Below are 24,996 nucleotides of genomic sequence, written 5' to 3' on the forward strand. Positions count from 1 at the left end.
ATAGAACAAAATGCAAAATGGCAACAATGACCCCAGAAAAATATATGCTAAACAAATCAGAAGATACCTGAAACTGTGGGTCAGGGAGAAAGAAAAAAAAAAGAGTATAATTAGACAGATGAGCAGAATAGAGCAATACATTGGATTTTGTGAGTATTTGGTTTTTTTTTTTTTTTAGAAAACTAGATCCCAAAATTGTAAAGAAATAATTGTAAAAAATAAAATTAAATACACTGAAAAGATAGAATTGCAAAGATGAAAATTTTAAAAGCCTTTAACAAAACAAAAGAAGAAAAACAACATAAAAGAGAATATGATCTGACATTAGATTTTGACTATATTTTAGTCTGTTAGAAGAAAGAAAAACTTACATAATGAAGGGTTAGAATGTAACTGTAAAAATGAAAATCAAAAAAGATTTTTAAAAGTTGATAAAATAAGAAATTGATTGAGAAGGAAAGAAAAAAATTAAAGTTGAAAGACTAAGGAATCATGGGGGAAAAACCACGAATTCTATGTGCTGTATTCCCTAGCGCTCGAGTTTTGCAATTCTCATTGATCTGTAAACTTGATGGCCAGATGATCTTGCTGATTTTCTGGCGGAGGGACCTGTTGTGTGGCATTTCCAGTGTATTTGCCTGAGGTGGACTTGCACCACCCTTGCCAGGGACTGAGCTAAGCAATCGGGTTCGCTTTTGGAGCTTTTGTTCCCTGAGCGCTTTCCATACTGCTTTGGAGGACAGGAATGAAAATGGTGGCCTCCTAATCTCCAGCCTGGAGGAGCTGAGTGCTCAGGGTCCCACTCTCAGTGCACCCTTGGAGAAAAGCACTCAATCCCTCCCATCTCCCTGTTTTCTGGCTGCTGCTCTGTGCTCACCCGGCCTGTGACCGAGCATTTCTGTCTCTGACACTCGGCCCCGTTTGGCGTCTCCAAACCTAGCCGATTCCTGCCGTGCACTTTCACGCTGGGGGTCTCCCCAGATCTGCCGCTTGTGGGGTCCCTGCTGGAAGAGCAGTGGCCCAACTGTGCTGTGGATCATGGTTTAAGGTAACCCCGAGCTGAGAGCCCCCACCTTGGCTCTGTCTCTGCAGCCAGCTTCCCCACTCCGATACCTGGGGCTCTGCCACACTTAGACACCCTCAATCCTTCTGTGACCCAGCAGGTCCTGAGACCACACTGTCCCCACGAGGGCTCCACCCCCTACTTAGCCTCTGGAGTGATGTCATTCAGTGAAGCAGACTTCTACAAGTTCCAATTTTGTGCTTTCCTGCTCTACTGCTTGCTGGGACCTGGCCCCTGCCCCCATGGTCTATCTTCCTATATGTCACCTCAGATTCACTTCTCCCCACATCGTACCTTCCAGATGGTGGTCGATTTTCTGTTCCTAGAATTCCTGCTCTTCTTGTCTTCGGTCTCCGGTTGAGTTTGCAGGTGTTAAGAATGATTTGATAGCAATCTAGTGGAATTCCTGGGACCAGACGAAATTAAGGTCTATTCCTCTCCCATCTTCCTCCAGTCGTCCTTTTTTTTCTTTTTTTTAAAAGATTTTATTTATTTATTTATTTATTTGAGAGAGAGAAAATGAGAGCGAGAGAGAGCATGAGAAGAGGGCAGGTCAGACAGAGAAGCGGACTCTCCACCACACAGGGAGCCCGATGCAGGACTCAATCCTGGGACTCCAGGATCATGACCTGAGCTGAAGGCAGTCGCCCAGCCAGCTGAGCCACCCAGGCACCCCTCCATTGGTTCTTGATGTTGTTTTCCCCTCAAGCCTTCTCCTCCAAATTTGGGGGTGGGGTGGGGTCCTAGGCCCTCTCTTCCCTTGGAACCCAATAAGGAGAGTGGCAGGATGGCTCTTGGTACCTTTCTTTGTTCTTATGATACAAGAATTCCTCAGTGTTTTTCAGTGCCTTCTTCCCCTCCCCCTTCTTTCCCTCTGCTATCCTGGACGTTAGATCTGAAGCACTGAGTTTCTCACACTCAATTCATGGTGCACGGATGTTGTGTCTTACAGGGCTCCTCTCTGTTTTAGACTGTTTCTCCCTCCATTTCGTAATTCGTATCCTCCTCCCTCAGGGCTCCCTCTCTGTGCTTTGTATATGTCTTCATTTGTATCTTTGAAAACTGCAAATTGGTTTTATTGGTTTTGGCCCACATATATGTTTATACTTGCCTAATAGTATTATAGTTCAGATTTCTCCCCCATCCCCATAATTTTTTTTCACTTGCTACAGAGATTGGCAAACAGCCTCATGGACCCGATCCAGCTGCAGCTTGTTTCTGTAACCAAAGTTTGACTGGAACACAGCCATGCCTAATCACTTGCACGTTGCCAGTGGCTGTTTCCTTGCTGCTACAGTGGCACAGATTGTCTGGCCAGCAATGTTGAAAACATTTACTATTTGGCCCTTTACAGAAGAAGTTTATTGACCTCTCTGATTTAGCACGGTATTTTGTTGTTTTGTTTTAAGTCATACTGAAACATACATAACCTAAAATATACCATCTTCTTTGAAGGGTGTAGTTAAGTAGTGTGAAAGCACATTCACTCTGTACGACCACCACCACCAGCATCCATCTCTCCAGAACTTTTTTTTTTAAAAGATTTTATTTATTTATTTGAAAGACAGAGATCACAAGTAGGCAGAGAAGCAGGCAGAGAGAGAGAGAGGAGGAAGCAGGCTCCCTCCTGAGCAGAGAGCCCGATGCGGGACTCGATCCCAGGATCCTGAGATCATGACCTGAGCCGAAGGCAGCGGCTTAACCCACTGAGCCACCCAGGCGCCCCTCTCCAGAACTTTTTAATCCCACAAAACCGGAACTCTGTCCCCATTAAAGAGAAACTCCTGTTCCCCCTCCTTCCATCCCGGAGCAACCACTGTTCCATCGTTCTGCTATCTGTCTCTGGTCTGACTCCTTTAGATATCTCACCGAAGTGGAATCGTATACAGTATTTGTCTTTTTGTGTCTTAGCATAGTGTCCTCAGGGTTCATCCCTGTTGCAGCACCTGTCAGACCCTCCTTCCTTTTTTTTTTTTTTAAGATTTTATTTACTTATTTGACAGACAGAGATCACAAGTAGGCAGAGAGGCAGGCAGAGAGAGAGCAGGGGAAGTATGCTTCCCGCTGAGCAGAGAGCCTGATGTGGGGCTTGATCCCAAGACCCCGAGATCATGACCTGAGCCGGAGGCAGAGGCTTTAACCCACTGAGCCACCCAGGCACCCCAGAACCTACTTCCTTTTTAAGGCGGAATCATACTCAGTTGTATGTCTGTGTTGCATTCTGCGTATCCACTCCTCTGTCGGTGGACATTTGGGTCACATCCACCTCTTGGCTCTTGGGAATAATGCTGCTATGACCACAGGTGTGAAGACAGTTCCTGGAGGTCATGCTTTCAGTTCTTTCTATGTATATTCAGAGGTGATATTCTAGATCATAGGATACTTTTATTTTTAATATTTTGAGGAACCGCCACACTACCTTTCCACAGTAGCTGCCCCATTTTAGATTCCCCCCAATAGTGAACAAGGGTTACAATTGATCCTCACCAAGACATGTTATTTTCTGTTTCTTTTTTTTTAAGATTTTATTTATTTATTTGACAGAGAGATCACAAGGAGGCAGAGAGACAGGTGGCGGGGCAGGGAGCAGGCTTCCTGCTGAGCAGAGAGCCCAATGCGGGGCTTGATCCCAGGACCCTGAGATCATGACCTGAGCTGAAGGCAGAGGCTTAACCCACTGAGCCACTCAGGTGCCCTTCTGTTTCTTTTTTAAAGAAGCCATTCTAATGGGTGAGGTACCATCTTATTACTGTAATTTTGATCTTCATTTCCCGAATGATTAGTGATGTTGAACATTCTTCCACGTGCTTGTTGGCTGTTTGCATATCTTTGGAGAAATGTCTGTGCAAGTCCTTTGCTCATTTTTTAGTTAGATTGTTTTGTTGTTTTTTGTATATTCTGCTTATCTTGATATCTTCATATCCTTACCAGATACATGATTTGCAAATATTTTTTCCTGTTCCACAGGCTGTCAGATTCTGTTCTGGTGACTGTGTCCTTGGATATACAGAAGTTTTAAATTTTGATGTAGTTGGGAGGTTCTGTTTTTACATTATTTGCCCGTGAGCAGTCTATTTTCAGATCTAACCATATTGCCATATATGGATCTGGTGTTCTGCTTTTAACCGTAATATACATTGATCAGAGTCTGCTTCTCTAGCTTCCTAGTGATGATCTCCTCAATGCCCCCAGTAGCCCACACCCACACCCTGCCTCAGTGAACAGCCTACATCTGTTCTCACAGAGCTCTATTAAAGGGTCTCTACCATTTATACCCAGGCATGAAATGTGCGGATGGGAGGGCATATACATAGTTTAGTTTCACTAAGTATTGTCAGCCCTGTTCCCACCATCTCAAACTCTGGTCTTGTTTGACATTTTAAAATGTATTATTTTTCTGGATGATTGTGGTTGCAGTCTCTGGCCATTTGGAGGAGGAGGAGGAGGTGTGTGAAACAGAATTGTTGGCATCAGAGACTGCTGCAAAGTAAAAGCCGTTTCCTTTCTTCCCTGTTCTCCAGGTTGGACTTGGGACTGTTTCCAAGAATGGGGCTCCTACATCCAGCTGGCTATTCCCAGTATGTTCATGGTGTGCATTGAGTGGTGGACCTTTGAGATTGGAACCTTCCTCGCAGGTTTGTCAATGGTCCAGTAGAAATCCGAGAACAGCCTGGCCGCCCTTGTCTCCAGGGCTTCTCAAGAGCCATGGGCCTTAATCCCCCCTTCCTTCTCATTGTGTTAGATGTTCTTGGAAGTTTCAACATAGGTTTAAGTCCTTGTCCAGCTGTAACCATATTCAAGTTGAGTGGGGCTTTTAGCTCTGCCCCCTGCCCTTTACTTTAAGGATTTGGAAAGGGAGGCCCCAATTAAAAGGTTTGGCAAGGTCATGGAGAGGAGGAGCAGAAACCTCTGGGTCTCCTGACTCTCTCAGATCCTCCACTTCCACTGACTTTTGCTAGAGATCATGCAAGTTTTTAAGCCATTTACAAACACAGAGTTCCTCATTTGGCTGTTTTTTTCTTTTTTTAAAAAAAAATTATTTATTTATTTGACAGATCGAGATCACATGTAGGCAGAGAGGCAGTCAGAGAGAGAGGGGGAAGCAGGCTCCCCCCTGAGCAGAGAGCCTGATGCGGGGCTCGATCCTAGGACCTTGAGATCATTACCTAAGTTGAAGGCAGAGGCTTTAACCGACTGAGCCACCCAGGCGCCCCTTGGCTGTGTTTTCAATGTGATCTTTGTTTCTATCAGAGATCTGATAATTTGGTCATAAGTTTTTACCTTAGCCATCTTACTGCTAGTAAGGCAATAGAGGAAATAATAGAGACAGAGGATCCGGGGACAGTTGAATACTCCTGTCATCCCGCCATGCTCTATACAGAGTTCCGCTGCATTCTGTCTTTCCCCTCCCACACTGTGACCCTATGACTCCCAGGAATGACCTGCAACCCGAGGAGTCTCGTTGTTTTCTACTCTAGACCTGACGTTTTGTTCCTCGGTGGAGCAGGGGCCTGTAGATTGAACCTGTATTAGGTCTTAGCCGCCCCAATGCTTGGAATCGTCCTGGGAACAGACATCTGGGGCTCTCCTCAGCATGCATAGTGAATTGTGCCACTGGGTTATGCTTCTGGGGCCAATCCTGGCTTCTTTTTAAATTCTTTTCTTTTCTTTCTTTCTTTTTTTTTTTAAAGATTCATGTATTTATTTGAGGGAGAAAAAGAGAGCATGTATATGAATTGGGGAAAAGGGCCAATGGAGAGAACCTTCAAGCAGACTCCCGTGACACTCAGTGTCACAACCCATGAGATCATGACCTGAGCTGAAACCAAGAGGTGGACCCTTAACCGACTGAGCCACCCAGGCACCCCCTCAATTCTTCTAAATTAAGATCTATTCTAGTTTCCTAAGGAAAATGTTTGTTTGTTTTTAAGCTTTTATTTATTTATTTGACAGAGAGAAAGGAAACACAAGCAGGGAGAGTGGGAGAGGGAGAAGCAGGGGCCTCGGTGAGCAGGCAGCCCGATGCGGGGCTGGATCCCAGGACCCCGGGACCATGACCTGAGCTGAAGGCAGACACTTAATGACTGAGCCACCCAGGCGCCCCAGGAAAATTTTTTTTTTTTTTAAGATTTTATTTATTTATTTGTCAGAGAGAGAGAGGAGCGAGAGTGAGCACAAGTAGCCAGAGAGGCAGGCAGAGGCAGAGAGAGAAGCAGGCTCCCGGCTGAGCAAGGAGCCCGATGTGGGACTCAATTCCAGGACGCTGGGATCATGACCTGAGCCGAAGGCAGCTGCTTAACCAACTGAGCCACCCAGGCGTCCCAGGAAAATGTTTGTTTTAACCCACCTTCTAAGTTGTGTTTTATATGTGTCTGTGCCTATATTTCAGGTCTGATTAGTGTGACGGAGCTTGGGGCCCAGGCCGTCATTTACGAACTGGCTTCTGTAGCCTACATGGTAAGATCTTCAGGGTGAGACCTGGCACTTTCTCTACATAAACTCTGCTGGGCCATTGTCACTGCCTTCATTCAGCCCTCCATGCCATGCTCCAGGGAGAGAGGAGACAAACAGACAGCAGGGGAGGGAGCAAGCATACTGCGGGGAACATGGAGTTGGGAGCCAGACATTGGATTTGAGTCCTGCTGTGCTGTTCCCTAACTGTGCAACTGTGGACTCATTACTTAACCTTTCCAAGCTTCACTTTCCTCATCTACAAAATGGGAAAAACAGTATGTATGTAGCAGGTGAAGACTGAATAGGATAGAAGATGTGTTAAAGTACTTAGCCCAGTGCCTGGCATGTCTATTCAACAATTAGGGAGTTGGTGCTAGGACCTGATGGAGAGGGGGACAAAGACAGTCCCTGCCCTCTCGTGGCCTGTGGTTTGGCAGGGAGACAGAGATAAAGAAGTAAACAGGTACACAAGAACATTACAAACATATATGACACATCCCTTAGAGGAAGCAAAGAAAAAAAAAGGTCTGAGATGCGTAAAAATAGAGATGGATACCTTTTTACGGAGGACAGTCAGAAACCGTTCTTCTGAGTTACTTGGTAAGCTGAGACTGGAGAGGGGAGTGGGAGGCAGCCCGGGAAGCCAGAGGCTAAGAGCTGACTGCACGGATCCCCAATGGAAGAGAGCATGTGGCATGTTCCGGGACTCAAAACAGGAACCTGGGCTAATGAGGAAGGAAGGGTGTGACACGTAGAAACTGGCTTAAGGGAGCACAGGTGTTTGGGCAGGTTTGGAATAGGCTACTGAAATCATCTAGGTGAGCACATAGGATGCTGCTGGTGGACGGGGAGAAAAGTGAGTTAGTTGTGTTGTAGGGCAGAGGACATGACCAGGGTTTGGATGTGGAAGTCAAGGCAATGAGTAAGAATAATCACAAACCACCCCCGAGTTTTTGGCTTGGATAACTGTGTCTTGCACTTCTTGATTCTTCTGGAATATTCCAAACCTGTACAGATACTCCTCTTTTTTTCTTTGTTTATTAGTTTGTTTGATTCTTTTAGTTATTTATTTATTTATTTTTTTAAAGTTCAACAAACACCATCTGGGCAGTGGGATTATGGGCCATTTTTGTTTCCATGTATTTTTTTTAAAGATTTTATTTATTTATTTGATAGAGATCACAAGTAGGCAGAGAGGCAGGCAGAGAGAGACAGGGGGAAGCAGGCTCCCTGCTGAGTAGAGAGCCCGATGCAGGACTCGATCCCAGGACCCTGGGATCATGACCTGAGCCGAAGGCAGAGGCTTTAACCCACTGAGCCACCCAGGTGCCCCATCATGTATTTTTCCTTTTTATTCTTAAAAATGAAAACGGGTTTTTTTAGTGGGGATTGATGACGTTGTTTACGAATACAAATGGAGAGTGTCTAGGAGAAAACTGCAAGATGTAGAAGTCAGGAATAGGGACAACCCAGCCAAAAGGGAGGGCAGGCCAGTTGGAATGAAGGAAATCAGGAGAATGTGTCATACAGGAGGCCGGTGATAAAGAACCATTCACAGAAGGAATGACAATTGGGTGGGGGCTCCTGGGGGGGCTCCACATTAGGTGAGGATGGAAAGTGTCCGTTAGATTTCGCATCATCAGAGAGTGAGAGCCATGGTGAAGGAGCAGAGGCTGCTGAGGTTCTGTCTGGAGGTTTGGTAGTTGATGGTAGGAAATGATCCCGTCAAGGGAGGGTTTTGGTGTTGCTTCTTTATTTTCATGGGGCTGCTAGAGCTTGTGATAGCTAAGTGGTCAACAGTACTATCTTCTACATTTGTCCTCTTCAGATCTTCTGTTTTTCTACCTGCTCTGTCATAGCCTTCCTTTTTTTTTAAATTTTTTTATTTTTAATTGTGCTAAAAACCACATAATATAAAATACACCATCTTTTTTTTTTAAGATTTTATTTATTTATTTGACAGAGAGAGATTACAAGTAGGCAGAGAGGCAGGCAGAGAGAGAGGGGAAAGCAGGCTCCCTGCTGAGCAGAGAGTCCGATGCAGGGGGGCTTCATCCCAGGACCTTGGGATCATGACCAGAGCCGAAGGGAGAGGCTTAACCCACTGAGCCACCCAGGCACCTGGAAAGTTCAAGTTCTTAATCATGGTGTCATACTGCGTCTCAGCTGTCCTTGTCTTTATTTTGTAAAGGCTATAACCTTTGAATTGTGTTCTCTAATCACTGTCATCTCGTTCATGTTTTAGAGCATGTCTGAAAATCTGGAAACCACATAACACTAGTGACCAGATGGTATCAGGAATTTTTGGTGTAGAATTATGTGCAGACCCAAGTGATAGTGTGCTCTGGATGGGAAGGAAATATCCCAGTACATACCAGATTCCCATTGGAAAGAGACTGGTACAAGTGAAAGGTGATGTGTGTTATTTTTTTCTTCCTTTCATCAGTTTATCAAAATCATCTATTCTAGCTTGCTTCCTATTTACAGTATGACTTTTCTCTACGGCCCTTTGTTAAATTTTGGAGGACTTTTCATAGGGTTTCTTTATTTCTTGTTGTCAGCAGAGTATAGCCTCAGTAAGGTCACACAGTGTTTGACTGGACCGTTGGGTGTGATTCCCTTTTCTTCTTGAAGATATTAGGGCTCTTTGATTCCCTGTTTTAATTTGTATCCCTGAGTTCTAGATTTCTTCCTGGGGTGCCCCACGGCTGTCATGCCATAATTATTTCTCACCGGCCTCATGAATTAAATCGACAGTTTCTGGGATCTTGCTTCTTCTATTTTATTATATTCCTTTAGAAAAATATTTGGGTTATCAGGGCACCTGAGTGCCTCAGTTGGTTAAACATCTGACTCTTGATTTCAGCTGAGGCCATAATCTCAGGGTGGTGACATCAGACCCCACGTGGGGCTCTACCCTGAGCACGAGTCCTACTCAGGATTCTCTCTTTCCCTCTCCCACTGCCACACCCCACCCTCTTAAAAAATTTGGATTATTGGTAAAAAACTTTTCCCTAAGATTATATGGAAGGTAAGCTCTGAGCCATGCATGTTTGAAAGAACCTTTATTTTCCCCGTATATGTGTTCAGTAACTTGGCTGAGTATAGATTTGTAGGTTCAAAGCAAGCTTTCCTCAGAATTTTTAAGATATTACTGTGTGTTCATCTGGCATTGAGTTCCTAGTGTGAAGTCCGATATTAATCTGGTTCTTGTTCCTTTGTGATGACATGGTTTTTCTCTTTGAAAGTTATCACATTTATTTTCTTTGTCCATGCACTTTGTGAACTTTCTCAAGTATGCTTTTCTGTGAAGGTACTACTTTGCTTATCCTGCTTCTGGGGGCTTGGTATATCCTTTCTGACTGAAGACTTCTGTTTTCCCCTTACTATGAGAAGTTTTTAAAATATTATTCCTTCTCCCTTTTCTGTACCTTTTTTCTATTCTTGTTAATTTCCACTTAGGTGGAGGTTGACCTCTAGTATCGAACTTGGGTATTTTTTTTTTCATCCATTAAAAAAGAACTCTGTTTTTGCTATTAAATGTTTACACTTTTGTTTTTAATTGCCAATATCCCTTTCTTTTTCTCTTATGGTCCCTTCTTTCTGGGAACCTGTTCTTGTTTTATGCTGCATTATCTGTTAGAAATCTTAGGGTATTAAGTTGAACGTTCAAACATTCTCTTCCATGCTTTCAATCACCTCATTGTTACCTCTTAGCTCAGTTGGCCTTTTATTTATCTTGGTTTTTGGGGGGATATATTCTTCGGTTTTCCCCAAAGATCCCTTGATCTTTATTGGTCCTTCTGTATTGACGAAAGAATGAACACATTGATTTATAAAATAAATGGCTGGCATGGCTTTTCTGACCTTGTCGTTTGGGAATTTTTCTCCAACAGACCTTTCCCATGAGTGGGAAGCACCCGGAGGAAGCCTAACACAAAGCTGTTATCTGTCAAGTGACACCTTCATTTTAGGGTTTGTGGGTGAGGAACAGGGAGCGGGCAGTCTGCCCTCCTCATCCACAGCTCCTCCGCACCGTCCTCAAGACAGAATCCAAGAAGGGCTTGGTTCTGAGGTGCTCACACCACACAGGGAGCTAACACCCCCCCTCAACTTGGCTTTTCTATGTTAGCCTATCCTGTCCGTCTGCAGAGAGTCCTAAGGGAGGATGAGGCAGGCAGTGGAGTCTGACTCTGCTGTTTGCAGCGAGTCCCCCTGAGCAGTGCTCACTGCTGCCTTGCGGATGGACTTGAAGTTTCCAGCCTCCTTGGGCTGTATGGGGAAGAGCGGGCAGGCCTCTGCCTGTTCATCTTCTGGACTGTGGCTTCCTGTGGTTCTACCCCAGGGTTATGACATGTGCCTTCTGTCTTCCAGAAGCTGGTCTGCTCCCTTATTCTCGGTGATATGAATGAATGTCTTTTCTGTTCAGCGTCTTTACTGGTATTTTATTTTATTTTTTAAAAGATTTTACTTATTTATTTGACAGAGATCACAAGTAGGCAGAGAGAGGTGGGGGGAAGCAGGTTCCCTGCTGAACAGAGAGCACAATGTGGGGCTCGATCCCAGGATCCTGAGATCATGACCTGAGCGGAAGGCAGAGGCTTTAACCCACTGAGCCACTCAGGTGCCCCTTTATTGGTATTTTAACAGTACTGGGGAGGCAAGAGAGTTAAGGATGCAAGACAGTCACTCATCTTGAACCGGAGGATATTAGGCATACTCTGACATGCAAGTCTTATAATGTTTGTGGGTTTTTTGTTTTGTTTTGTTTTTATCAATTCAAGCTGGCTTCTCCAAACAGTGACAATAACTTACAGGTTATTGCTGTGAGGATGCTTGCTGGGAGGATGCTGTTTCTAGTGGGAATGAGAGGTTAAATCTGATGCCTAAATTTTCAGCAGACATGACAGCTAAAACCCATTTTCTATACAACCAACACTAACTGAACAGCTCCTGAGGGCAACACTGTGTTACAGAGTAATAATACAAAGTCAAAAGGATGACCCCGAAGGTTGAATAATGGTCTGTTCAAGAAGCAAGGAAGCTTATAGGTTCAGATTGCCATTATGAATGATGGAAAGTAAAATTTTGGTATTTTGAAGGGACATCGGTCAGTGTCCCAGATAATTAGCTGTTTGGGCTGTTGGAAGTGATGGACTCACCGAGTCCGAGTCTGTCAGCATTGATCAGTTCCTATAGTGTGCCAGGCGTTGTTCTAAGTGCTTTTTCACAGGGTTCATTCAATTTTTACAGATTATTTATTTGTACTACATTAAGTCTTCTCTTGTTGAATGTAGCTAGATTGAATTGAGTCTTGATGGTATGTGTCCAGCCCTCAAGTCCCGCTTCATTAAGGGATTCTGCCCTGGTGGACTTGATCCAGGGGGCAGTTGGGGGAGCGACTAGTTTGTTTCAGCAACGAAGAGGTGGGGTGTGAGGGGGACTGGGCGGTTTGGTTATGCTCCCATGGCTTGGATGTAATAGAACCAGTTCTAGAACACAGATTACTCTCTCTCTTGGGTTCCCATGCAGTTGGACTCCGGGGCCCTAATATTCTAAGTCTCAGGCCCCCTGACCTCTTATGATTTGTGATTGTTTCTTCTCAGCTGCCCCTTGGCTTTGGTGTGGCGGCCAGTGTCCGCGTGGGCAATGCCCTGGGCGCGGGGAATGCTGAGCAGGCCCGGCACTCCAGCGTCACCGTTGTCCTCTGCGCTGGTGAGTCCAAGCACTGCCTCCCTCCGGCGCCCTACTGGGTATTGTCAGTTAACACACACACATCGGAACTTCTCTTGGGGATCGATTTACCCGTATAAACTCAACTGAAGTATTCCTCACGCTCTTTCAAGTTTACCCAGTTAAATGAAAGTTCTCCTTATGATTTCCTGTCCTTTGGTACCAACGACATAATGTTACGCTTGGTACTGCTGAAGAATTTTTCAGTTGTTATCACCAGCAGGCTTGTTTTCTGACCAAAGTCTGGGTGACCCCTTCTCCGTGTTCCTGGATCCTGGCCTCCTCTAGTGGCTTTAACGTTGTGGCATCTGACCAGTTAGAGAAGATTCTGGTTGGCCTGGCCTCTTACTGACGTCTTTCCTGTGAATCTGCCTTTGAAAAAGCAGTCAGAGTCGTTTGACCACCTTGGCTCTTTTCACAGACAGGAAGAAGAAACTCTTCAAACTATCACATTTCCTACATCCTTGACACAACCATCTCCTGAGGGTCCAGATCTAGGATTTATTACCCTCGGGGGAATTTTCACTTCTGGATGCTTCTTCTGTATATTCCAGGCATTTGCGCACTCGTGGTGGGTGTTTTACTCGCAGCTTTGAAGGATGTGGTTGCCTACATATTTACCAGTGACAGGTGTGTACTCGTCTTCTCGAGATATGTTTTCTGTTTTATGCTTGCTTGATTTTTTTTCCCCCAGTGTACTTTCCTAGTTCTAAGAGGTGAGTACTGTTCTCCCTCAACAGGAAAATCCGCAGTATAGCCGGAGTGAGAACCACGGTTACTAAATTTGGATGAATCTGGGTGAAGGAAGCCCATGGTAACCACTCCCCATTCCCATTCCTCCAAGACCCTGTTTCTTCAGTTATCGAGCCTGAGTGGGGTTTTTCTTGTGTTCAGTGCTGGTTTGGCTCTGAGACACCCAGAAAAAGCACATGGGGCGTCTTCATCCCTGGAAGCGCACCCCCCACCCAGGGCAGAGCACAGAGATACCATGCAAGCCTGAATCCAAAAGGCAGAATTAGCATAGATCACTAACTCAAACTTAGGTTGAATTTTACAGTATTTTCTGTAATGACATGTTTGCACAATTATTTTGATATAATGAAGGGTCGTTTGAATCAATCAGATCCTCTGTATGATAAGGCTTCAGTAATTTGCACTGGTTGCCTCAGATTAGTTCTCTGAAGAAATTCAGTTTTACTGCTTCCAAGTGTGCTCTCTTATTTTCATTTTCTTGGTTTGTTTTATTTAATTTTTAAATATTTTATTTATTTATTTTGAGAGAGAGCATGAGAGAGAGCACAGGCAGAGGGTAGGGCAGGGACAGAGGGAGAAAATGAGCAGAGAGCCTGATGCGGGACTCGATCCCGGGACCCTGGGATCATGACCTGAGCAGAAAGCGGACATTTAACCAACCTAGCCACCCGGGCGTCCTGAAGTATTCTTATAAAATTTTAGGACTGGGGTACCTGGGTGGCTCAGTGGGTTAAGCTTCTGCCTTCGGCTCGGGATCGAGCCCCGCATTGGGCTCTCTGCTCAGCGGGTAGCCTGCTTCCCTATCTCTCTCTGTCTGCCTCTCTGCCTGCTTGTGATCTCTGTCTTTCTGTCAAATAAATAAATAAAGTCTTAAAAAAAAATCTTAGGACTGAGGAGATGGTCAGGTGAAATAGTAGGGACTGGGGTCACTCTCCTGCTTTAAATAACTAAAAAACTGGGCAAAGTATATATATTTTCAAATGGTTCTCAGACGTTGGACAACACGCAGCACAGAATAGTAATTCCTGAGAGAAGAAACAAAGAGAACCCTATGACTGCTCCAGCTTACCCCAAGGGAATTTCCAGGCCACAGCCCCGATGGGGAGGGAACCTGGCAAAGCCTCTCCCTCTCCCGGGCTGAAGGAATGGAGTACGAGTTTGGGGAGGCCACATGACTAGAGCAGAGTGCCAGAGGGGAGAGAGCTCCCAGAGAGAGGTGTGGAGAACTACAGCGGGTCACCTTTGTGTCTTCAGCTAATCGCTGAGCTGTGCACGCATGTGAGGTTGTGACTAGGCTAAGAGAAAATCTTCTGAACATCGAAGGCAAAACAACCCCTGCGACTCATGAAGGGCCGAGAAGAATTTGTGCTTCCACCAGCCAGAGCAAACAAACTTCATCACACGGGACAGCTGGTGGAGTTCTCATACGGATCTTGCCTTGACAGTGGAGGAGAATTAGCCCTAGGAGGAAGGCTGGCCTGGTGCCACCCAACTAAACTAAAGGCAAACCTTACAGGATCAAACTATCTTCCAGAAATTTAACCGGGTCCCAGAACTTAACTGCATCACGCCTCAGGAATATTTAAACTAGTACAAGACTAGGTTGTACCCAAGAAACTCAAACTTACAAAGCATCTGTATCCATTCAAAAGTGATGAGGCATACAAAAAAGCAAGAAACCGAAATCCTTAATGAGAAGACACACCAATCAAGGAAACAGACCCAGGGATGAAATGGGTGATACATACAGTTAGTGCCCAGGGATACTAAAAGTTTTTGTAACCCCGTTTTGTATTTTCAAGAAGTTGGAAGAAAACATGAGCATGTTAACGTAATTCATCAAGGATTTTTAAAACAAGTTGAATTTACAGAGCTGGGAAAAAAGTGAGACGAAAATAGATTGGATGAGATAATAGCAGAGTGGACACTGTAGAAGAGAAGTGAACTTGAAGATAGAGAGATAGCACATATCCTCCATGAAATGGGGAGAGAAGAAAGTCTAGAAAAACACGAATGGAGCATCAGTGAGCCATAAATGACCTAAATAAAACTAGAGTTCTCAAAGCAGAGGAGAGACAACTGGGGACTGATAAAAACACTGGAAGAAATAATGACAAAAAACTTTCCAAATTTAGTAAATTTTAGGATTAAAGGCATCTAAAAGGCTATTTGATACAATCACCCACCTGACATTGGGATTCCAACAAAAGATCCTCACCAAGTAGTCCAGCTTACATTTTTATAACCTCAGCAACAAGGAAATTGCTGTCTCCCAAGGCAGCTTTGGTTCTCAGGACACCCTTCTTATTTTGATCTGAAACTTACCCTTCCCCACTGTTAACTGTCACCAGTTACTCCAGTTCTCTGCTTGTGAGAATCTAAGTCTAACTCCGAGTTAACGGCTCTACAGCTGTTTGAAGGAGGCTTTTATGATCTGCAGTCTTCTCCATGGTAGACATGTATAATTTCTTCAGCCATTTCTTGTGGAATGTTATTTTGAGTCCCGCCATCTTGAATTCACACACACCTGAAGACAGTGCTCTTGGTTACCACCAATTTAGAGCAGAACTTTTCCCATTCTATCTCATTCTACCTCATTCTGCCTGATGGACTGCTAGAGAAGTATTGAGTTTTTGGTGGCTACATTACACTATGTTGAGCTGATTGCCAGTGTGCCCCTAATCAGCCCCAACATTCCCACCCACCCTTCATGTGGTTGTCGTCTTGGGCCCAAGTGCAGCGTCCTACATTTGTCCCTATTGATCGTTACTACTTTTTGACTCATCATGGCATTTTTGGTTCCCAGTTCTGTCAGTGACAGTATTTCCCATCTTTTTCAGCTTCTGGCATCTGAACATGTGATATATACTTTTATATTTCCATTTTCTCCTCTTTTATGTAAAACTCTGGCATCTTCATTATAATCTTCCTCTTTAGCCGGAAGTCCTGCCAGCATTATGGGTGAACTTAGCATCTACGTGGGTGAGCCATCATTGTCCGATGCTCACTCTAATGCCCTAGTCCTCACCTCAGTAACCTTATCTGCCCTACTCTAGTCATACTCTCCCATGGGCATACTTTGGACTTTGTCATTACATAGAACTGTCCCATCTCCAGTCCTGCAATTGGTTACAACCCCAGTCCTTCCAACCTACTTTTTTTTTTTTTAAAGATTTTATTTATTTATTTGTCAGAGAGAGAGGGAGAAAGAGCAAGCACAGGCAGAGGCAGAGGGAGAAGCAGGCTCCCCACCGAGCAAGGAGCCTGATGTGGGACTCGATACTAAGACGCTGGGATCATGACCTGAGCCGAAGGCAGCTGCTTAACCAACTGAGCCACCCAGGCGTCCCTTCCAACCTACTTTTAAGAGGGTTCGTCAAACGTGTGGCCCTCCAGTGTGTTGACACCTTTGACCTTGCATTTATTTTCAATCCATCACGACCTTCCTACCTTTACTTCTCTACTTAGATAACTTAGATGCCATTACTTTAGTAACTCTCTTGCTAGTAATCTAAATTCCTTTGACCCTCCTATATGGCAGAACCCCCACCCTGGAAGAATCCAGTTGCAAATTTTCTATAGCAGTAACTGATCATTTTGGAAAAGTCACATAAGAGGATGCATCAGTTCCACTAGAAACTTAAGACCACCAACCACAAGTAGACCCTCAGCACCATCTATCTGCATTTCTTTGATCATTTCACTGTCCATCCCTACAGTCCATAGTAGACCTTGTCTACATTCCTCAAACAGTTGATCCCTCCTTACCACCCTTGGCTGTCACTCTCAGCAAATGAGCTTGCCTTTACTTTGAGTTTATCCTGTTTGTTTTTTTGTTGAGTTTCCTGATGTGTAGATTCATATCTTATATCAAAGTTTTTAGCTATTCTGTTTCAAAAAAAATTTTTTTTTTCTGCTGCTTTTTTTCTCCTCACCTTCTGGAACTACCATCACGTGTGTGTGTTCATACACTTGGTGTTCCAATGGGTCTCTGCATCTCTGTTCATTTTTCTTCATTTATTTGTCATTCTGTTCTTCAAACAGAATAATCTCGATGATCCCATCTTCAGTTCACTGAATTCTTCCTTCTGCCAGCTCAGATCTACTGTTGAGGCTATCTACTGAATTTTTCATTTAAGTTTTTGTACTTTTCTTTTTTTTTTTTTAAGATTATTTATTTATTTATTTATTTGAGAGAGAGAGAGAGAGAGAATGAGAGGAGAGAGGTCAGCGGAAGAAGCAGACTCCCCACAGAGCTGGGATCCCAATTCAGGACTCGATCCCGGGACTCCAGATTCATGACCCGAACCTAAGGCAGTCACCCAACCAACTGAGCCACCCAGGTGCCCCATAAGTTTTTGTACTTTTCAACTCCATGGTTTTTAATGTCTGTCTCTTCATTGATGGTATCTACTAGATGAGATATTATTCTCATGCTTTCCTTTAGTTCTTGAAATACAGTTGTTTAAAACTCCATGAAAATATTTAAAATTTGCTGATTTAAGGGGTTTTTTTCTAAGTGAATTCAAAGCCTGGGCTTCCTCAGAGACAAGTTTTATTAATTGCTTTTCCCCCTTCTGTATATTGGCCCTACTTTCTTATTTCTTTACATTACTCATGACTTCATTGAAAACTTGACACTTTTTATATTATAATGTGGCAGTTCTGGAAACCAGACCTCCCCTTCCCCAAAGTTTTTTGTTTTTGCTATTTGCTGTTGTTTGCTTAGTGACTTATGAACTAGTTTGGTAAAGTCTGTATTTTTGGTTAAGCAAGTATGGTCGTTAAAGTCTCTGGCATAAGATCAGCTACTTAATTGGACAAAGATCTCCTTAGATACTTACAGCCCAGACATGGCCTACTCTTTGTTGAGGGGCCCTCTATGCATGGGTCAGGGCATATCTTCAACACTCAGGCCAATACAACTTGGGCTTAACCCCTCATTTCCTGCTTGCGCAAGCCTCAAGCTCAGCCAGAGACGAGAGCCTTGGCCTTATCTGAGCATGTGCACAATCATAAGCATGGTTCTGACCTTCTAGATTCCCAGGAATATATCAGAGCTTTCAAAGCCACTGCTGCTGTCTCATTGCCCAGACTTTCCTACCAAGCTTCTTGGTTAGTCTGTTGTTTGTGCCAGCTCTTAACTGTTGCTTCAGGCAGCAGCAGCTAAAACATTTACCTGGAGAGACTTTTGTCAAACATCTCTCAGAGATCAGCATTAGCACTGGGTGAGTTTGAGTCAACTGAAAGAAAGAGCCTTTCAAGTAGGATCTTCTAAAGAACAACTAGACAGGTTGGTCTATCTGCAAAACAGCTGTTCTTTGAGAATGAAGCTTTGAAAAAGTTCAACTCATTCTTCCTTCTCCAGTCTTGTAAATATGGGCTGTTATTTTTCAAGCTTACAGCTGAGCTGGCAGCAGGGGATGGTACTAAGGTTGGTTAAAACATCACAAAACTCACCGTTCTTGCCAAGATTCATCAGCTATTTTTGAAGAAGCACTTCCCAGGTCACTGAAAGCCTTTGATTAATTTCCAGAGTTCTGAAAAAATTGATTCTGACAATATTTGCTAGTGTTTGACAATTTATCTTTTACCTGTGAATGGGCCCCTCTTTTGTATGTTTGTTATACTTTTGTTGAAATTATATTTTGAATATTGTAATGTTGTAATGAGATAATTCTGGAAATCGGGTTCTCCTCTTTCCTTAGGCATTGCTGTTCTTGCTTGTTCTTATTGCTGTTCCGCAGTTGTCCATTTGTATAGTGATTTTCCAAACCACTTTTTACAAAGACTGTTTTCCCTGTCAAGTGTGGTATCTTCTTATCGCCTCGGTCATCCATTGGCCTGACTGATTTCCTTAAATGTCTTATTCCAATGAGAAAAGAAATATGTTTTAAAAGTTCTGTCTCTCTAAATGATTTGACAGGCGCTGCGTGGGAAGCCACTTCGGCCCAGAGGCGTTAAGACAGTGACCAGCTTCTCTGCCAGTTCCGTAGTGGACTGCCAAGGAGTGCAAAACACGCAACTCTGATTTTTGGAGGAAAAGATCCTTATTGTCCAACAAGCCACCAGTTGTCCCCATCAGGAATGCAGGGAGCCATCCCTATAGTTGTCTGTTACTGGACCAGGGACTGGGAAATGGTAGCTACTCGTAAAATACCAAAATTCATGGATATTTACTAGGCTCTTTGTTCATCAGGCATTCTTGCTGCAAGTTTTCAGCTAGACTCCAGAGTTCTGAAAATGGTTGGTTTTGGTATTTCTTGCCAGTTCAAGAATTTTTCTGGTAAAAGGAATGATTCTTGGAGCTTCCTATTCCACCATCTACCATGATATCATCTGGATATAGACTTTTTGTACTAATCTGACTCTTACTCTTTTGAAGGAGGATTTTTTTTTTCTGGAAATCTCTCAGTCTTTTTCTCCTTGGATGTGCTTAGGTATAGGTGAATCCTTTTTCTTTTATTCAGCATGGACTTTATAGACTTTCAGTCTGAAGTACTGGATTTTTCTTTAGTTCTGGGAAATTTCTATAAATGGTAGAACTTATGGATTAATCTGAATCTCCTCTTTTCTCTTGTTTTCTATCTCTGTGTTTTGGCATGTTTCCTCAGCTTTATCTTTGAAATTGAAATTAGAGTTTATCCATGTCTATTCCATTATCTGGTCCTTAAATAGAATTTTTTTCTTTTAGTGTTCATCTTTCTCATTACATTTTTTTTTCCCATTTGCTCCTTTTATTCCATGCGTTCTGTGTTTGCTAAAGAAATATCAGCTCTTGGGGTGCCTGGGTGGCTCAGTGGGTTAAGTCTCTGCCTTCAGCTCAGGTCATGATCTCAGGGTTCTGGGATCGGGCCCGCATCAGGCTGTCTGCTCAGCGGGGAGCCTGCTTCCCCCTGTCTTTCTGCCTGCCTCTCTGCCTACTTGTGATTTCTCTATCAAATAAATAACTAAAATTAAAAAAAAAAAAGAAATGTCAGCTCTTCGTATCAGCTATTCTGAACCCTCATTTTGGTCTTTCCTTTTTTGTTGTGGATTTTCTTGTCTGGTGAACACTGGGTTAATGCCTGTGTTTGAATGAAAGACCACATTGTTATTTTGATTAGTAAAGATCGTGTACACAGGAGGTCACTTTGTAGTCCTATGGGTCTATTCCGAAGAGGTCGCTCCTGGTGAGAGGTCAGACCGCAGACCATAGTGATGGTACCTGTTGACCTCCAGTCTTCCCATTTAGGGTGAATGGTAGGGAAGCAGGAGAGCATGATAGCCTGTCTCATGTATTGCAACCTCATTGGTCCCGTTGTGCACAATCTTAGTCACCTCCAACTCTGCTATGTCTCTCTCCAAAATCCCAGCACCACCCTCCCTGTAGTCCCTCCCCAAGCCAATCTCCCACCATAATCAGACTTCAGAGGACACATGAGGAGGCACATCTTTCCTATATGAACACTGACTTTCCACTCTACAGTTTTGAGGAAGACTCTCATTCACAGAGGAAGATTACTATACACAGGCTGAAACCTTTTTTTCCAACCTGCACATTTTTACACTCATAAACAAAACTTTAACAATTATCCTCTGTAGTGGCAGCCTAGACTTTGTCCCTTTTACCCTAAATTCTAATTTATAAAACTTATGTTAGTGAGGCTTTATTGTGTACTTGTTTTGTCCAATAGAAAAGTAGTGTTTTCACTGAATTACCTGATTAATTTGTTAGGTTCGTAAGGTCTGTGGTTAATTAGTACTCTGCTTATGTGTGATCTTTGGGTCACTGACTACTTTCTTTTTTTCCAACAGAGATATTATTTACCTTGTGAGCCAAGTGATGCCGATTTTCGCTCCCTTTCATCTATTTGATGCACTCGCAGTGAGTACTTGGAGTGATTTAACTCTAACACACAAGGCAAAATGTGTTTTGTGTTTCTAACTTTTGAATTAAACATCTCTGATATCATCTTTGAGAAGAGAGATCGCTTGTTTCAGGCATTCTTAGCCATTTGCGGGAAAGACAGGGTACCCTAGTGTAGCATCCCAAGGTAGAAGAAACCAGAGTTACCCAACCTCTTCTTTGTCTGGGGGCTAAATGCCCATGTGACATCCGAGTCATCTGATTCTGCTGTATTGGCCAAGGTGATTCTGCTGTATTGGCCAAGGTAGGCCAGGCCACCTTTGGGTTCATTCTGACCACTAAAAAGTCCTTCCCTAGGCTGATTTGCTAGAGATATGTAGGTATTTGAAGACCCTGCTTCTGTACCCCAGAACGATGCCTTGAGGCTTACTCCCAGTTTCAGCAATTAGCCCTCATGAGATGATTTCTAGGTACATTTGCCATCTTGCTCTTCCCCCCAGGGAATTTCCTCTGTTTGTTCACATCCCTCTGAAGATGTGGTACTCATATTGAGCACTGGCTGTGTTAAGAATAATGTGGAAGAGAGCAGGACGATCGTCACCACTCTGGTTCTGGGCATTTTTGAAGTGCATGGTCACATTAATATTTTTCAGCCATGATATCAGACTGGTTTCTGCTAAGATATCCATCAATGAACCTCTACATTTTTTAACATATGCTTTAAAAAAAAAGATTTATTCATGGGGTGCCTGGGTGTCTCAGCTGGTTAAGCTTCTGCTTTTGGCTCAGGTCTTAATCCCATTGTCCTGGGATGGAGCCCCACCTCAGGCTCCCTGCTCCCTGCTTCTCCCTCTCCCTTGGCCTGTCTCCCCTGCTTGTGCCCTCTCTCTCTCTCTGAAATAAGATATTTTTAAAAAAATCATTTGTTTATTTGGTGGGGAAGGGCAGAGGGAGAGAGAAACTTAAGCAGACTCCATGCCGAGGGTGGAGTCTGATGCAGGGCTCTATCCCACAACCCTACGATCATGACCTGAGCCTAAATAAGAGTCCGGCGTTTAACCGAATGAGCCACCCAGGCGCGCCACAGAATATTTTAAAATAAAGATTTAAATAACGTTATCTGGTGGGTTTCTAATGAAAGTTGCTGTAGTATATTGTTGTTAACGTAACCTCAAAAGCGTAACCTTTTTCTCTATCTCTTACATAATGTTCAGTTCTTGTTTTCAGATGGAGCTGTTTGACCATATCCAAACTTGTGATATATTAACGTAGTATTCCAAACTTGATGTGATGACAGGTAAATGATTTCTGTGTTGGTTTTGGTATTCTTCTCTTTAGGGCACCTGCGGGGGAGTCCTTCGAGGTACAGGGAAACAAAAGATCGGTGCTATCTTGAATGCTGTTGGTTATTATGTTTTCGGTTTTCCCATTGGAGTATCTTTGATGTTTGCTGCTAAACTTGGGACAATAGGTATGTTTTTTCTTCTTTTTTTTTTTAAAGATTTTATTTATTTGACAGAGAGAAATCACAAGTAGATGGAGAGGCAGGCAGAGAGAGAGAGGGAAACAGGCTCCCTGCTGAGCAGAGAGCCTGATGCGGGACTCGATCCCAGGACCCTGAGATCATGACCTGAGCCGAAGGCAGCGGCTTAACCCACTGAGCCACCCAGGCGCCCTATGTTTTTGATTCTTCAGTGATCAACCTCAAGTCTCATCTGTCTTATTAAGAAAAACTGCTTGAGATACAAAGCAGCCTTATTTTCCTGTGTACAACACTGGAAATGCAGTCTTGAACAAAGTAGACATGATCTGTGCCCTCAGGATGAGGCCAGGATTAATTAATTACCCAGTTCAGTACAACATTTGGGTTCAGTACAGCAGGAGAGAAGACCTTGGCCCTGTGAGCACCTATCATAAGTTGGAGGACAGAGTTACCAGAACGGGCTTACCTAAGGTAGTCCTGCATTAGCCTCAGACCTGAAACATGATGAATTACCTAGGTGAAGCGAACACCATTTATTGAAAAACATTCTTTCCCCACTGAATGATCTTGGCACACTTGTTGAAAATTAGTTGGCCATAGATGTATGAGCTTATTTCTGGACTCTCTCTTCTACTCCACTAGTGTCTATGTCTGGCTTGTACCAGCACCACTCTGTTTTGATTACTGTAGCTGCAAAATAATTTTTGAGATCAGGGAGTGTAAGCCTTCCAGCTATATTCTTTTTAAATTTTGTTTTGGCTATTTGAGGATTCTTGGAATTCCATATGAACTTGAGGGTCAGGTTTTCCATTTTTGCACCAAAAAATTTGAATTTTTATCTAGATTGAATCTGTACATTGCTTAGGAGAAAATAATGGAATCTTAACAATAAGTCCTCCAATCCATGAACACAGAATGTCTTTCCATTTATTTAGGTCTTTAACTTCTTCCAGTCAATGTTTTGTAATTTTCCATGTTATCCATTTCCTTGGTTAGATTTATTCTTTTGGATACAATTGTGAATAGAATTATTTTCTTAATTTCCTTTTCAGATTGTTATGGCATATTAAAATACAACTGATTTTTGTGTGTTGATCTAAGTTTATGGAATTTATTAGCTGTAGTATTTTTTAATGTGTGGATTTTTAAAAATATTTTCTATATATAGGATCATGTCATATGTAATTAGAAATAATTTTTCTCCATTTCTAATTTTTTACATTTTATTTTATCAAGATAAGTGTCCTCTTTAATCCCCATCACCTAGTTCCCTCTTTCCCCCAATATCCCCCATCTTAGTTCTTTTAGTTAAGGGTCACTTTCTTAGTTTGTCTCTCTTTTTTTTCCTTTGCTTCTTTGTTTTGTTTCTTAAGTTCCGCATTTGAGTGAAACCATATGGTATTTGTCTTTGACTGACTTATCTTGCTTTGCATTAAATTACTCTAGCTCTATCCATGCTGTTGCAAATGGCAAGATTTCATTCTTTTTAATGCCTGAATAATTTTCCGTTGCATATATGGACCACATTTTCCTTATCCATCCATCTATTGATGGACACTGGGTTGCTTCTATATCTTGGTTATTATCAACAATGCTGTAATAAATATAGGGATGAATGTATATGTATATGTATTTATCCATCTATCTATATATATATCTTTTTGAAATAGTATTTTCATTTCCTTTGGGTAAATACCCAGAAGCAGGATTGTTGGATCATGTCGTAGTTCTACTTTTATTTCTTTTTTTTTTTAAAGATTTTATTTATTTATTTATTCAACAGAGAGAGACAGAGAGATCATGAGTAGGCAGAGCAGCAGGCAGAGAAAGAGGTGAGGGGGAGCAGGCTCCCCGCTGAGCAGAGAGCCCGATGCGGGGCTCCATCCCGGGACCCTGAGATCACGACCTGGGCCCAAGGCAGAGGCTCAACCCACTGAGACACCCATGTGCCCCTCCTTTAATTTCTTTGAGGAACCTTCATACTATTTCCCTAAGTGGCTACACACATCCACATTCCCACCCACAGTGTATGAGGTTCCCCCTTTTTTAATTTAAGATTTGTATTTATTTATTTGAGACTGAGAGAGAGTGCGTGCACGAGTAGGGGAAGGGGCAGAGGGAGAGGGAGAAGCAGGCACCTCGCTGAGCAGGAAGCCTGATGTGGGGCTTGATTCTGGACCCTGGGATCACAACCTGAGCCAAAAGCAGGTGCTTAACCGACTGAGCCACCCAGGTTCCTCAAGGTTCTCTTTTCTTCATATCTTTGAAAACACTTTTTATTTCTTGTCTCTCTTGTACTAGCCACTCTGACTGGTGTGAGGTGATATCTGATAACTTTGATTTGCATTTCCCTCTTGATTAGTGATATTTTCACGTGTCTTTTAGCCATCTGTAAGTCTTTGGAAAAAACGTTGATTCAGGTTCTCTGACCATTTCTTAATCAGATTTGTTTTTTGGAGTTGAGTTATATGACTTGTTTTTATATATATTTTGGGTATTAACCCCTCATCAGATACAGCATTTGCAAATATCTTCTCCCAATCTCCCAAAGGTAGATTGCCTTTTTGCCTTTTTGATGATTTCCTTTGCTGTGTGAAAGCTTTTTATTTTGGTGTAGTCCCAATAGTTTTTCGTTTCTGTTTTCCTTGCCTAAGGAGATAC

At 43.1% G+C, this 24,996-nt stretch overlaps 1 protein-coding gene across 1 annotated transcript in view; it reads left to right on the plus strand.

Moving 5' to 3' along the window:
- The window catches only part of LOC122907395 (multidrug and toxin extrusion protein 2-like), a 67,000-nt gene that overhangs the window by 36,496 nt on the left and 5,508 nt on the right, over positions 1–24,996 (plus strand). The window contains exons 9-14 of the mRNA XM_044250278.1: positions 4,585–4,698; positions 6,453–6,520; positions 12,124–12,232; positions 12,805–12,880; positions 20,801–20,870; positions 22,191–22,323. Of these exons, the coding sequence (XP_044106213.1) occupies positions 4,585–4,698; positions 6,453–6,520; positions 12,124–12,232; positions 12,805–12,880; positions 20,801–20,870; positions 22,191–22,323 (570 nt within the window). The remainder of the gene's footprint in view (positions 1–4,584; positions 4,699–6,452; positions 6,521–12,123; positions 12,233–12,804; positions 12,881–20,800; positions 20,871–22,190; positions 22,324–24,996) is intronic.

Source organism: Neovison vison, chromosome 5 (genome assembly GCF_020171115.1).
Source record: "Neovison vison isolate M4711 chromosome 5, ASM_NN_V1, whole genome shotgun sequence".
Classification (NCBI taxonomy): domain Eukaryota; kingdom Metazoa; phylum Chordata; class Mammalia; order Carnivora; family Mustelidae; genus Neogale; species Neogale vison.